General features: G+C 56.5%; 1 protein-coding gene across 2 annotated transcripts in view; it reads right to left on the bottom strand.

Annotated features, from left to right (window-relative positions):
- Nucleotides 1–12,407, bottom strand: part of ADCY1 (adenylate cyclase 1) — a 147,775-nt gene extending 135,368 nt beyond the window's left edge. The window contains exon 1 of one of the 2 annotated variants that reach the window (XM_008968790.5): nucleotides 11,607–12,407. In XM_008968790.5, coding sequence (XP_008967038.2) covers nucleotides 11,607–12,245 — 639 coding nt within the window. In that variant the 5' untranslated portion in view covers nucleotides 12,246–12,407. The remainder of the gene's footprint in view (nucleotides 1–11,606) is intronic. The other variant, XM_034964059.3, reaches the window with a different exon arrangement.
- Between the last annotated feature and the right edge of the window lie 662 nt (nucleotides 12,408–13,069).

The following is a 13,069-nucleotide window of genomic DNA, read 5'->3' as shown; positions in this document are numbered from 1 at the left end:
CAGGTGTCTGGATGGTGGAGTGGTCCCTCTGTCCCCCTCCCTGACTGAGCCCCCAGTGGACACCACTCAGTCCCTCCATGGTGCTCACCAGCGGCTGAGTGCTGGTGTGACGTCATTCTCTTTAAACCGTGGCTGCTTCTTCAGCGTCTCACACAAGCGGGTTTTTAAATTAACGTAATTGCTTGTTAGCTTCTGGTGTTTGAATTAATAAAAGCGTTTTAGAATTAGCATCATTTGAAACAGGGCCGGCAGAATGCTGATAATTGTTGGAGCCAGTGATGGGTACTCAAGAAATCACTGTGCTGGTCTCTCTACTTTTGTGTATATTTGAATTTTCCATAATAAAAATAAAATAACACAATTTTTTAAAAAATAATTTGACAGGCTCTCCCTGAGCTCCCGTCATCAGGTTTCTAACGTGTGAAGCTATGTTCAACAGACCTGGGAAAGGATTCTCACGGAGACCTGGAGAAGCAGCCGTCTTTGGTGCTTCCTGTGTAACCACTGGCACCTCAGTTCCAAGGGGGTGTTAGGGCCGCATGCAGCCTGTTCCTCCATGGTGCCCCTCTCCAAGCCAGCCCAGCCTCTCCTCCCAGGTCATGCACACTCGCAAGGTCAGCTTAGGAGGGAGAAAGGAAAAAGCATTGGTAGAATCTGACATAAGGACACCAGCAGGAAAGTGAGGAACACAAGGCAGGGAAGTCGGGAAGACAGATGCAAGCCCCCAGGTGGTAGAGCACCCTGGGGACAGCTCCCATCAAAGACAGTCCGCTCCCCACGTGTCTCAACACATCCCTGCCCAGAAGATCAATGAATGATACGGTGACCATCTGAGCCTCCCAGAAAGGGTAACACCAGAACCTCAGAACAGCGCCACTTCCAGCTTGTCCACCCCCACCCACCCACAGCACCTGTGACACCAGCCAAAAGGAGCCACACAATCAGCTGAGCTCTCAGGCACTGCCCACTTCTGACCCTTGAACAAACTGAAGCCAAGGTGCTTGGCATAAAAGATGTGCCCATCTGGGCCAGGCGTGGTGGCTCATGCTGTAATCCCAGCACTTTGGGAGGCCGAGGTGGGTGGATCACCTGAGGTCAGGAGTTCAAGACCAGCCTGACCAACATGGAGAAACCCCATCTCTACTAAAAATACAAAATTATCCGGGCATGGTGGTACATGCCTGTAATCCCAACTACTCAGGAGGCTAGGCCAAGGAAAGAGAATCACTTGAACCCAGGAGGCAGAGGATGCAGTGAGATGAGATCGCGCCACTGCACTGCAGCCTGAGTAACAAGAGTGAAACTTCATCTCAAAAAAAAAAAAAAAAAAGATGTACCCACCCAATGGGACCCTGCCAGTGACGAGATCCCACCCAGCACCAGGACATGGTCAGTGCTCATGAAACATCTATGATGTCTGCAAGTACAGATTTTTAAAAATTAACTATCAGAGATATTTCAAAATCTTTAGGCTAAGCCAATGTTTCCTAAACTGTGTTCCCTCAGTTAATCACTGACACTGCAGGGCAGGTAGGGTTTGAGAAAACAGCTGTCACAGAAAACAAGCTCAACGAACAAGTATTTAAGATCCCTTTTTGAGGCCATGGTTGTTTCAGAAAGGCAATGTGTTCTCTTAAGAAGAGGCTATTCCTCTCATAGGGGAATGAAGGCAAAGGCACTCATGATTTCTGGGAGCATTGCCACTAAGCATGGCTCCAGCACAGGCTTGCTGCACTGGCTGGCACATGGTGCACACCGAGGTGACCAACCAGAATGCTCACTGCCACATGCTCCCTGGGGAACAGAATGTTCCAGAGCAGGCTGCCCTGACTCCCGGCACAGGCCTGCAACTGCCTGGCATCTCCTGAACTTTCCACCATCCTCCTAAGCAGACTCGCCCTCATCAGCTGCATGCTTACTACAATAATGCTGCTTCCAGAGACTGGACAGTAGAGCTGAGAAAACCCACAGGTGCCCCCACAGGCTGGGAGAGAAGCCCTCCTGGAGTGTAACCAGGTGATGCTTCACATGGAAAGCCTAGATGCTGGCCACAGGCTGGGACCTCTAGACCTGGCTCTAGACTGTGTGGTAGGTGGGGGGCACAGGGGGCATAGAATGCAGTATTAAACAGGTTTATCGAGAAAGCACTGAGCCCAGTTGTCAGGGAAGGGCGCTAGAAGGACCATGTCCAGGGACAGGAGGTCAAGTGAGTCCTTAGGGCTAGTGGGCAAGAGCCAGCCAGAGAACCACAGTTAAAGACATGCAGCGGGGGGCTCTGTCCCAGGCACGGCCCTGCTGTGAAGAGGCCATCCTCTTTGTCCACAGTGGGTGCCTGACATCTCCACACTCGGACATGTGATGCCTTGGGCCCCACGCCACCTGTTGTGTAAACAACAATTCCCCATCCATCGGAAGCATCAATGCTCCCAGGAAGTGGGGGCCACCAGAGCCAGGGTGTGCCACACGCAGCAGGATGGCAATCAGGCGACCCGGTCAGTAAGAAAAGGGCACTCAGGGCCTGGCATGGTGGCTCACACCTGTAATCCCAGCACTCTGGGAGGCCAAGGTGAGGTATCACCTAAGCATAGGAATTCAAGACCAGCCTGGGAAACATACTGACACTCCATCTCTACAAAAAATAAAATTAGCTAGGCATGATGGTGCACTCCTGTAGCTCTACCTACTCTGGAAGCTGACACAGGAAGATCACTTGAGCCCAGGAGTTCAAGGCTGCAGTGAACCATGATAGTGCCACTGCACTCCAGCCTTGGCTACAGAAAGAGACTTTGTCTCAAAAAACAAACAAACAAACAAAAACAAAAACAGGGCACAGTGGCTCATGCCTGTAATGTCAACACTTTGGGAGGCCAAGGCAGGTGGATCACCTGAGGTCAGGAGTTCGAGACCAGCCTGATGAACATGGAGAAACCCCATCTCTACTAAAAATACAAAATTAGCCAGGCGTGGTGGTGCATGCCTGTAATCCCAGCTACTCAGGAGGCTGAGGCAGGAGAATCGCTTGAACCTGGGATTCGGAGGTTGTGGTGAGCCGAGACAGCGCCACTGCACTCCAGCCTGGGCAACAAGAGCGAAACTCCATCTCAAAAAAAAAGAAGGGGGAAAAGAACACCAGGTGGCCAAGCACCGGGAAGCCAGGCCAGCCAAGCACCATGCATCTGCATTTTCTCAGGCTGAGCCACTTCCCAAAGGCTGAAGAGTCTACTTCAGAGAAGAGTCTACTTGGGAGAAGGAAACAAGGAAACACTGTACTCTGATAAAAGAGCTGCTCTGTATTTTTAGAATCAAAACAAAAAGTTGTGCTCAGATTCAGAATGTGCTACCAGCATGGACTTTCTCCTCTGCAGGGCTCAGAGGCTGTAGTGCAGGGCTCCCAGCACTTCTGGGGACCCCACCACACTGCTGGCAGCATCCTGTCCACCTGCTCCCAGGTTCCTCTAAATGTTACCAATGCTCTCGCACTTGTATGCACACACAAGCATACACGCATGGAAACACATGCACATGTAAGAACACACATGCATGCACACATGCACATGGGCATGCACCAACACACAAACATGCACATCCACACACGATGTGTACACACAGTCACACACAGTATCCACACGCACATGTGTGCACACAGGCACATGCCCATACAGAGGCCCCACCCAGAGAGCTGTGTTCAGGCTCTACGAAGTCACACCCGAGCTCTGGGAAGCAGACAGCTCTTCTCAGCTCCAGGCTTTCTTCCCAACCCAAACTGAAGGCAGAGCGAACACTAAAGCCTGGAGATCAAAGCAGTTCCTGCCATCCCTTTAATCCAGGGAGATGGGATTGTTCCAGGGACTGTGCTGCCTTCAGCACAAAGCCAGAGCTAGGCTGCTGCGGTGGGCTCCTATTCTCCTTGCCCTGCCCCCAGGGATTCCCCCACACCTCATACATCCTTCCTGGGGCTGGCATCTCTGCACGGCAGAGGGAAACACACATGGGGTAGGAGGACAGATGGGACCCCCTTAGCAAAATACTGCAGAAGACACCCCATGCTCCACTGAGAAAAGAGCCCAGATCAGCCTGAAGAGGGCACAGGGAGCTGAAGGGTTAAAGGGGACAGAGGAGAAACACTGGGAGGGAGAACAGGAAGACTGGGCGGTGGAGGCAGGCCTCCCACCCCACCCCCCACCACCCCCCACCCCCCGCCAGGTGCCTGCCCTGGCCTGCACTAGAGAGGGGCACAGCCGAGTGGCAGACAGCCCCACTCCCTTCCCTAAGGAAGGCTTTAGAGTCCTAGCCCGGTCCCTGCCTCCACAGCTCCCAAGTCCCATGTGGACATGCCTGCCCTCCCACTAGCCCTCACTACACTTCCATGATGCAGGTAAGGCTGGCAGCCTGGCTTCCCTTCACAAGCCAGATTCTGAGATTGCCAAGGTCACGGAGCTGGAGGTGCGGGAACTGGGCTTCAACCCAGGTCTCTGTGGTGGTGCTGCTGAGACACAGGGCACAGGCTGCCCTCCCTCAGAGACCAGGATGGCACATCTACTCAAAAGACCCACATACTAGTAACAGTGAAGTGAGTGTAGGTGAGCATGAACATGTAAGTGTGCATTAGTTTACGAGTGTGCATGTCAGTGCACTTATTGTGAGTGTGCATCAGTGTGCAAATGTGCATTGCTTTGTGAGTGCGTGAATCTATAAGTGGGTGAGCATGCATGTATTTGTGAGTGCACTGTGTGAGTGTGTGAGCTAGTGTGTAGGTACAAAATGAGTGTCAGGGTGCATGTGAATGTGTAAGTGCATGCACGCAAGTGGGTATGGATGTGTGAGTATGCACTGGTTTATGAGTGTGTGATTATGTGCATGCATGTTTGGGGGGAGAATGAGTGTGAGTGTATGCATCTGGGAGGGTTTTTGTGTGGGTATGTGCATGTATGTGTGTGTGTGTGTTTGTGCGTGTGTATGAGCATGTGTTTATGCATGAGCATGTGTGTTTGTGTATATTCATGCAAAGAGGAGGGATGGATATAACTCATATGCTCAAATGGAGAGCAGGAAAGGTCTCTTCCTATTACCTTGCTCAGCCCCTCATGGTAAAGGGAGGAGCCTGTGGTCGTGTGAACTCCCCAAGGGGGTTATGTGGACATGGCTAGGTGGTCAGGCTGCTTCTCCTGCCCAAACCATTGCCCCTGCCACTTCAGCCCCCATGCTGCTTGGGGCTCAAAAACCTGGCTGAAAAGGGGTCAGCCTGGCATGATGGCCACAGGGATGCCAGCCTCCACTGCGGACACATGGCCACCTCCGACTGGGGCTGTTCCACAGGGTGTTTAGTACAGTTGTCAGAGAACACTTGGGCTAAACAGACTATGCCTGCCACCTGCATTCTGGGAGTCTCTCCCAACATTTGATCAAGACCAGCGCCTCGCTGCAGCTATTCAGTTTTACTGAGTCACAGACTAACTAGTAGGTCATCAGCTACATACAGCTATGTATGTAAGTGACGGTAAGGGGTAGGTCCCACTTCACTGAGCCCAGAACAGTGTGGGGAGGACAGGGAACGCCTCCCAGGCACAATCCATTCATATTAACTGGAGGATGTATCTGTTCTACAAAACCACAGAAGGGAGCTACTGTTCCCTTTGGTGAGGGAGAAACTGAGGCATGGGGATCATCCCAAGCCTAAAGTCACACAGATATACTAGAGCCCCTGAAATGCCAGAAGAGTCACCCACCTCACATGCCCACCAGCTTCCGTCTGAGTCAGGAAATGGTCCAAGGACATTTCTGGGCATCTGCAGGAACCTGTGAACCTAAGGAGTTGATCCCTGGCCCTCTCAACCTCAGAGATGTGACAGGAGAGGGACATCAACCTAAAACCACCGTGAGCCCCAAAAGGGCAGGCAAACAACTCTAAAAGCCAGTGGTGACAGTGGCAAGCAGACATCACTGACTGCAGCCTGCTGAGTGGTCCCCTCAGGTCCTCACACAGCCCCCAGCACACTCCCACCTCCTGGTGGCCACACTCGGCACTGCTCTTGGGAGAAAGGGCAAGTCCACAGTGTGGTTTTGCCCCACTTGGGCCTTTGCGGAACTCGCCCCACTACTCTCGCTCGCTCGCAGCCCTGTGCTTGGTCCAGTGATCCTGGCTGAGCGCCCAGTCCACAGGGAAGCCGCCTCAAGTGGTTAGGCCTGGTCTGTCCCCTGTGCACACCTTCAAAGGTCACCTGAATGTCCTGCCCTGTGGGACTACAGTGTGAGTTATTGACCAGGGTCTCCCCAATAGACTGCAGCTTCCCAGAGGAAGGGAGGTCTTATTCTCCCGGTACCCCAGCCCCGTGCTCAAGCCTGGCACCTAAACACCGTGGGGTCATGGGAACCAGAGCAGAGAGGCAGGGAGGCCCCGGCAGCTGCAGACTCCACCCCTGTGCCTGCTCCCAGCTCTTCTCCGGTCCGTGAAGGAGCTGCCACCCGGCCCCTCAGCCCACTGTCCATCAGTGCGACCAGACTCAGCACATGTCTAGGGCTCCTTCCACAGTGCAGCCCCTGCTGGGCACATTGTGGAGGGGCAGAGAAAAGCCCCTGGGCCCACTGGACCACTTCAGAGGTGGAGTGAGTGGGAGCCCCTGGCCCGATGCCCAGGACCATTCTCCCTCTCTTTTGTCTAGACTCATTTCCTGCTCACCCTCATCCCAGCTGCCCTGACAGGGGCAATTCTGGAAGCTTTTTATGTTAAAGTTAACTGCCCTTGAGGAAGGATAAGCCAGGGGGTGAAGGGAAATGGACCAGGGGACCACCCACCCCTATGAGAAAAATAAAAATGGGGGGGAGGGGGGAAGGGGGAAGGGGGGGACAGGGCAGTTTCCAGGGGCATGGACGTCCCCTGCTGTTGCTCCCTAAACACTAAACACAGGCCTGGGGGCAATCTGGAGCTGGAGGAAGCAGCGAGGCTGCCACAGGACTGAAGCCAGAGTCAGGAGCACACTGTGGGGGCCATGCCCAGGACAGCAGCAAAACTGACCTCAGGAAGAGTGTCCAGCCAAGGACAAGGAGACTACCTTCAGGTCGCCAGGCCACCACACAGCAGGAGGCAAGGAAGCCCACTCCCTACCTTCACACAGCCTGACCCCTGTGCCAGGAGGAGCACCCCACCTCTTACCCTCCCTGACCCGGCTCTAACCCTAGCCCTGTCGCTGTAGGCAGTGGCTCCACCAAGGCAGATGGATGCACAGCAGATGGGTACTCCATGGTGACAGGACCAGGCTGCAGGCCACGAGGATAAGGGGGCCAGTGGGAGGGGAAGTGGAGGAGGGGTCCGTGGGGGAGTAGGGGCCAGCCACAGAAGGTGGGGCCCAGCCAGGGGAGGGACCAGCAGCGGGAGGGGCTGGTGGGGGAGGAGGATCCCAGCCGGGGAGGAAGGCCCAGCCAGAGGAGGGGCCAGCAGGGGAGGTAGGGCCAGCAGAGGGAGAGGCTGGGGAAAGGGAGGCAGGGCATGGGGTTAACTGGGAGTTGACAGCATGTTGGGCAGTGGGCACAGGGCACACAAAGGCATACGGGACACAGCCTGAGGGCTGGCAGATTGGTGTCACCAGCGCACACCTAGGCCACGAGCTTTGCTATCAACAACCAGGTCATCCAGGGCCCTTGAGCCCTATGATTCTGCGTGCTGGGGTTAGGTTGTTTCACCTCCAAGCAACCAAGCCATGGTTCTGAACCAGAGCTCAGACATAACTGGGGCTGCACAGGGAAATTTCAGCTGACTCCCATTTCTCCGTGATAATCGTGATTTCTGTTATCCTGCCTACACTACAGCTAAGAACTCGGCAGAACTGAAACGTATTTCATTTACATTGATAAGCAACGAAATTGAAAGCATATAATTTGCACACTGCAATGGATCCCTACTACTTCAGAAAAAAATTAAGTAAAAATACAATATCCTGATTCACACTGGTCAAAAAGTGGGTATTTCGAGGCTGTGCAGAGTAAAGTAGCAAAGGGAGGAAGCTCAGAGCTGGCAGAGACCAGGTCTTCCTCTTGCACACATGTGCTGCACCCTGGTTCTCCCCAGGCAATGCAGGGCACAGGGTGGGAAGCGGACCCCTGTGGGAAGGACTGGGGCCCTGCCCAGGCCCCCCTTTCCCAAGATTCCAAGCTGCTCCCTCTGAGGCTCTCTGAGTCTGTGAGTGGCATCACAAGAGGCCAAGCCCAGACATCCAGTGTCTCCCTTTCTCTGCCTTCCTAATACCCCATGGTCCTTGGCACTCACCCCTACCCCACCCCCATGATCTTCAGCCCACCCTGGCAGGCCTTGCCCCCTACTGACTGTGAGCAGCCAAGGATGTCTTGAATAGGATGCTTTCAGTTCTGACAGGTGCTCGGCTAAATAAAAATGAATTGTATTTCATATGGGTACAATCAGTGACCCAAAAGCAAGTGGCTGGGAGAGGAAAGGAACTCAGTTCTGGCCACTTAGCACATATTTATGGATACCTCCCCCTCAGTGCCGGCCCAGGTAGGAACAAGGCTGTTTCCCCTAAAGACCTCTCTACTCAGGGGCATCAGCATCAAGCACTTCTCCGGGGGAGGAGCTAAGCCCTAGCTACTCAATTCCACCTGTGCTAATAGTCATGCACACTAGCTTTCAGCATTCTCTCCTCTGCCCCCCAGAGTCCTGGGGCAGCTTGGGCTTTACAGGAGAGGAACCAGATGCCCCAAAGCACCCAGGCTGCATTCCCAGAGCCCTGTGCACCAGAACTGGAACAAAGAATGCTGCAGGGAACTCTGAGAGCCTTGCTTCAGAGAGGCAAAGGCTCTGGAAAGAAAACAAGAACTTTCTCCATAGCTCAGAGCAGGGATTTGAACCCAGGCCTCAAAAAGCGCAGGCTTTTTCCAGGCCTCCTTAGGGCTATCCTTGATAAGAAGGCATTTGGGTCTCAGAGAAAGGGGTGGGATTCAAGGGAGGGAGCTCCTTTGCCCCATGGAGTTAACCCGACTCTGGAACTCACTGGGCTCAGCACCAGGAGATCACTGTGGAGATCTCAGACTCTGAAGCAGCATCCTGCTATGTATGCAGTGAGGGAAATCCCCTGCAAAGATTCCTTCGTTCATTCACTCCATTTTTCATCCTCTTTGGGACATCCACTCCACGCCCAGCATGGCTACTACCTGCCCAAACCTCAGTATGGAGGACAAGGTGCTGTCAACGAGTGACTGCACTGCACAATGGCACAGGTCTGAATAGAAAGTGGATGGTAAAGCAGTGAAGAGCAGCAGAAACATCAATGCTGTGTAAATGTGTGTGCTGTCTTCTTCACCATCTCAAGCACCAAACTGCAGAGCTCATTATGGACAGATTTCACAGGCTCCTGGAATTCTCTAATTGGAAAACAGAATTCCTGGGAATCATCTGCCCTGCTCCCCCCACTGTAAGTCTCCCTGCATTGATCCCCATGTGTTTGTCAGTATCACTACCACCTGTATAGACACGTGGACTTGAATAGAACATTCTAAAGAGGCCAATATGTGCTTTTCCAATAGGACGTGTTTGCCTTCACTACAACCCTGCAGGGGGCCATTCTGCCCTTTACACAGGTGAGAAACCTGAGGCTCAGTGAGGGAAGGCTTTGGATTGTCCAGGGAGTCACAGCTAGCAGGAAAACCCAGATGTCTGCTCCCTAAGAATCCTTGCTCCCAGGATGGGCTTCCTTCCCCACTACAGTGACAGTCACAGGGGCTCATCTTATCCCAGGGGGAGAGGCAGAGTTCCCTGTGTCCAGAAACTCCTTTATAGACTCTCCCCTCTCTCTTTTTTAATCTTTAATTCTCTAAAAGAAATGACTAGAGGCTATAGAGGAAATGTCTTTATTTTAAAAGAGAAAGACAATAACGCAGCCTTTTATTACACCAGCGACTCCCTGGTGTAATAAGAGAGAATGCAGTGTGGTTGGGATCCCTGGGCCTGCCCAGGGACCAAGCTCAGCCCCTCCCTATTCCCGAGCTGCCCTGGCATCTGGTCAGATTGGGGAGGCCGTCTTGCGGTTGCGGGTCTGGCTGTGGGGGCCAGCATGAGGCCCAGGCTAAACACAGACAGATGGGGGGTGGAGGCAGTAGGAGATACAGGGACGCCCCCTGAGAATGGTAAGGCAAGGCCCACGTGCTGCCCACAGGAGGCTGTGGAAGAGCCTCCTTCCCCTCCAGGACACGAAGTCCTCTGGCTCCTTTCCCCTTTCCTCAGCCTTTAGCCATCCTTTTGTGCCTCTGCCCTTCACCTCTACCTCTCTTCCTCTCTTCCTGCGACACCCTCTTTGACAATTCTCCATGTACTCCTGCCTTCTTCCCTCCCGCCCTTGCCCACGGGTTGAGCACATGCTGGTCTCTCTCTGACCCTAAGACACAAGTCCAGTGATGTGTCTATCCCTGTGCCAGGCTGAGCATCTCACGGCTCCTCTGACTGTGTGCTGCCCCTGGCATCACCGTCTAAGGATGCCTCCTTAGATCCTTGGGTGCTGGTCCCCTGGGGCCAGGCTGTGGGACTCCTTACCACCGCCCCCCAGTTATTCTTCCCTAATCTCCCTGGATTCAGCTTCCCCTCCGACCCCTTACCTCTCCCCAATTTGCTCCCACCACTGCTTCCTTTCGTGAGATGGGATCCCCCACTCCATTTGAGTCATACCATCCCCCTGCTAAACTGCAGCTAGAGGCAGAAACAAAACCCTTCTCAGGGTCTTCCAAATCTCCCCACCCCCCACTCCCCAGCCCCATCCCTGCGGCCCGTTGGAGATGGGCACAAGGGGATGCTCTCAAAGCCCCGCCGTGGGGCAAAGACCTCTGGTCCACGTCCACCTCCGGGCAGTTGGAAGAGCAGGCTCCTCCAGGGCCCAGGAAGAGTCCGCGGGAGGCAGACAGCGTCCCCGTTCTTGCAACCATCTCGCCCGCCCGACTGGGAAGACAGTGACAAAGTTCGGGCGCAGAGAAGGCAGGGTCAGGGCAACCGCCGAGTGGCAGCGGCAGGGACTAGACTGTGTTTGACCTTGGCAAACCCCACTCTTTCTGGGCCGGAGGCAGGTCCACAGTAGGGTGGCCAGCAAGGCTGGAAGAGCCGAAGTCCTTTCCCACCACCCATATACTCCCCTCGGGTCCGCAGGGCTGGGAGGCGAGCCCAGCACGCGCTCTAGGTGCGCAAGAGAAGAGCCCAGCGCTGCGCGCAGAGCCGGCCTTGGAGCTTGCCCTGGGGGTCTGCTCTCCTCGCCCACTTTCAGTCCCTCTGTGGAGATGGGTGCGGCAAAAGACCGGCGGAACCCTCTGGCCGCCGTCTGGCCGCTCATCAGCTCCCTGACCTTGGCCAAACCTTTCTCTCTCCACACCTGTCTCCCCTCTCCACACTTCACGCCAGGGGCGCTTCGTGGATTGTAACTCTGAAGAGAGCCCTGGCCGGAGGGTGCCAGCCCCGACTGCGTCCCCAACTCGCAAGAGTGACCTTGAACACACCCCCACTCGGAGCCTCAGTGTCCCCACCCGCCGCATAGGAAAAAGCGCGCCCGACTCCGGGCAATCCCAGCATCGTCCCAGCAAGTGTGTCCGAGACCAGATGAGGGGTGCGCGGCTGCACTTACCGTCCTCCAGAGACGTGGGCGCTTGGCGGGGACCAAGGTGGCTGTGACCAGCAAGTGCGACGCAGCCACCACGAGCCCAAAGCCGATGGCCAGCAGGCTGCGCACGGGCAGCAAGGCATAGGACACGAAGGTGACCAAAAGGAGCTGCCAAACCCCTTGTTCGGCGGTCGCTGGCCCCCCAGCGGCCCCGGCGGAACCCCGGGCGGGGCCGCCCAGCGCGAAAGGACAGCAGAGCAGCGCGAAGGTGAGGCTGAAGAGCAGCGCCAGCTGGCCGACCTGCTGCAGCTGGGGCACCTGCAGGGACCGGACGTTGGTTACCACGAGCAGCGCCAGGAAGAGGACGCAGTGCACCGGGTGCGAGCCCTTGGCCAGGCCGGGTGCGGGCCCCGGCGCGCCCAGCAGCTCGGCCAGCGCCAGCGCGCCCGCCAGCAGGCTGAGAACGGCCAGCGCCTTCAGCGTGGCCGCCTGCTCCAGCCGCAGCGTGTAGCCGCGGAACAGCGCCTCCAGCTCTGGGCAAGCGAACTCCTCGTTGCACGCCCGGAGCCCGCGCCGGCGGCTTGGCCCGGCCGCCCGCTCGGCGCCCCCGGGCTCGCCCGCGCCGCCTCCGCCGCCGCCTCCGCCGCGCGGCGCCCCCGCCATCTCAGCGCCATGCAGCGGCCGCGGCCGCGGGCGCGCCCCTCGCCGGCCCGGGGCGCCGGGGCGCGGGCGGCGGCGCCGGGGCGGGCGGGCGGCGAGGCGCCGGGGCGCGGGGCGGGCGGAGTTGGGGCGCCGGCTGCCCCGCGCGCGCGCCCGGAGCGCGTCCCCTCCCGCCCGCCGCGCCTGCGCACTGGAGCCCGCCCGCGCCCCGACCGTGGTCCTCGGCGGCGACCGCGCTGCGACAGCCGAGCCCCGGGAGCCGCGAACCTGGGCGCGCACAGCCCGCGCCCCAACTCCGCGTCCTGCGTTCCCGCCCGCCGGAGGAGCCGCGTGACCTCGAGTACCCTCCTTGTCCCCTCCGAGCCTCAGTTTCCCCACCGTGCACAGTGGAACCCACCCTCTTGGCGTCACCTGGGGAGTCGAAAATACTGAAATCCTGCGAAATTCCCTGTTGCGGGGCAGTTAATCTTGGAAAATATGTGCCTTCCCCCCCTCAATAAAACCAGGCCACTAGATTTGAGAGGGGCCCGCGTCTGACTGCGAACCCAGGGCCCTCGCCCCTACGAGACGGAGAATCGACGTCCAAGAATCCCCGGGGTCAGGAGGAAGGTGGAGGCCTGGGGCGTACGTCCCTTCCATGCGCATGAGGGACCCCCCGCCCCTCGGCAATTCTTTCCTAAGCTCTAGGGTCGCGGAGACCCTGTGGGCGGGTGCGGGCTGCGGGAGCTGTGCTGGGGAGGCGGAGGTGGTGAAGTCCAAGAAACAAAGTCCTGGGAGTCGGCCCGAGGGATTCCTCCTGGGTACTGAACTGAACCAGGATGGGCTCC

This window comes from Pan paniscus, chromosome 6 (genome assembly GCF_029289425.2).
Source record: "Pan paniscus chromosome 6, NHGRI_mPanPan1-v2.0_pri, whole genome shotgun sequence".
NCBI lineage: Eukaryota > Metazoa > Chordata > Mammalia > Primates > Hominidae > Pan > Pan paniscus.
Note: the sequence above shows the minus strand (reverse complement) of the source record. Positions and strands in the feature narration are given on the sequence as shown.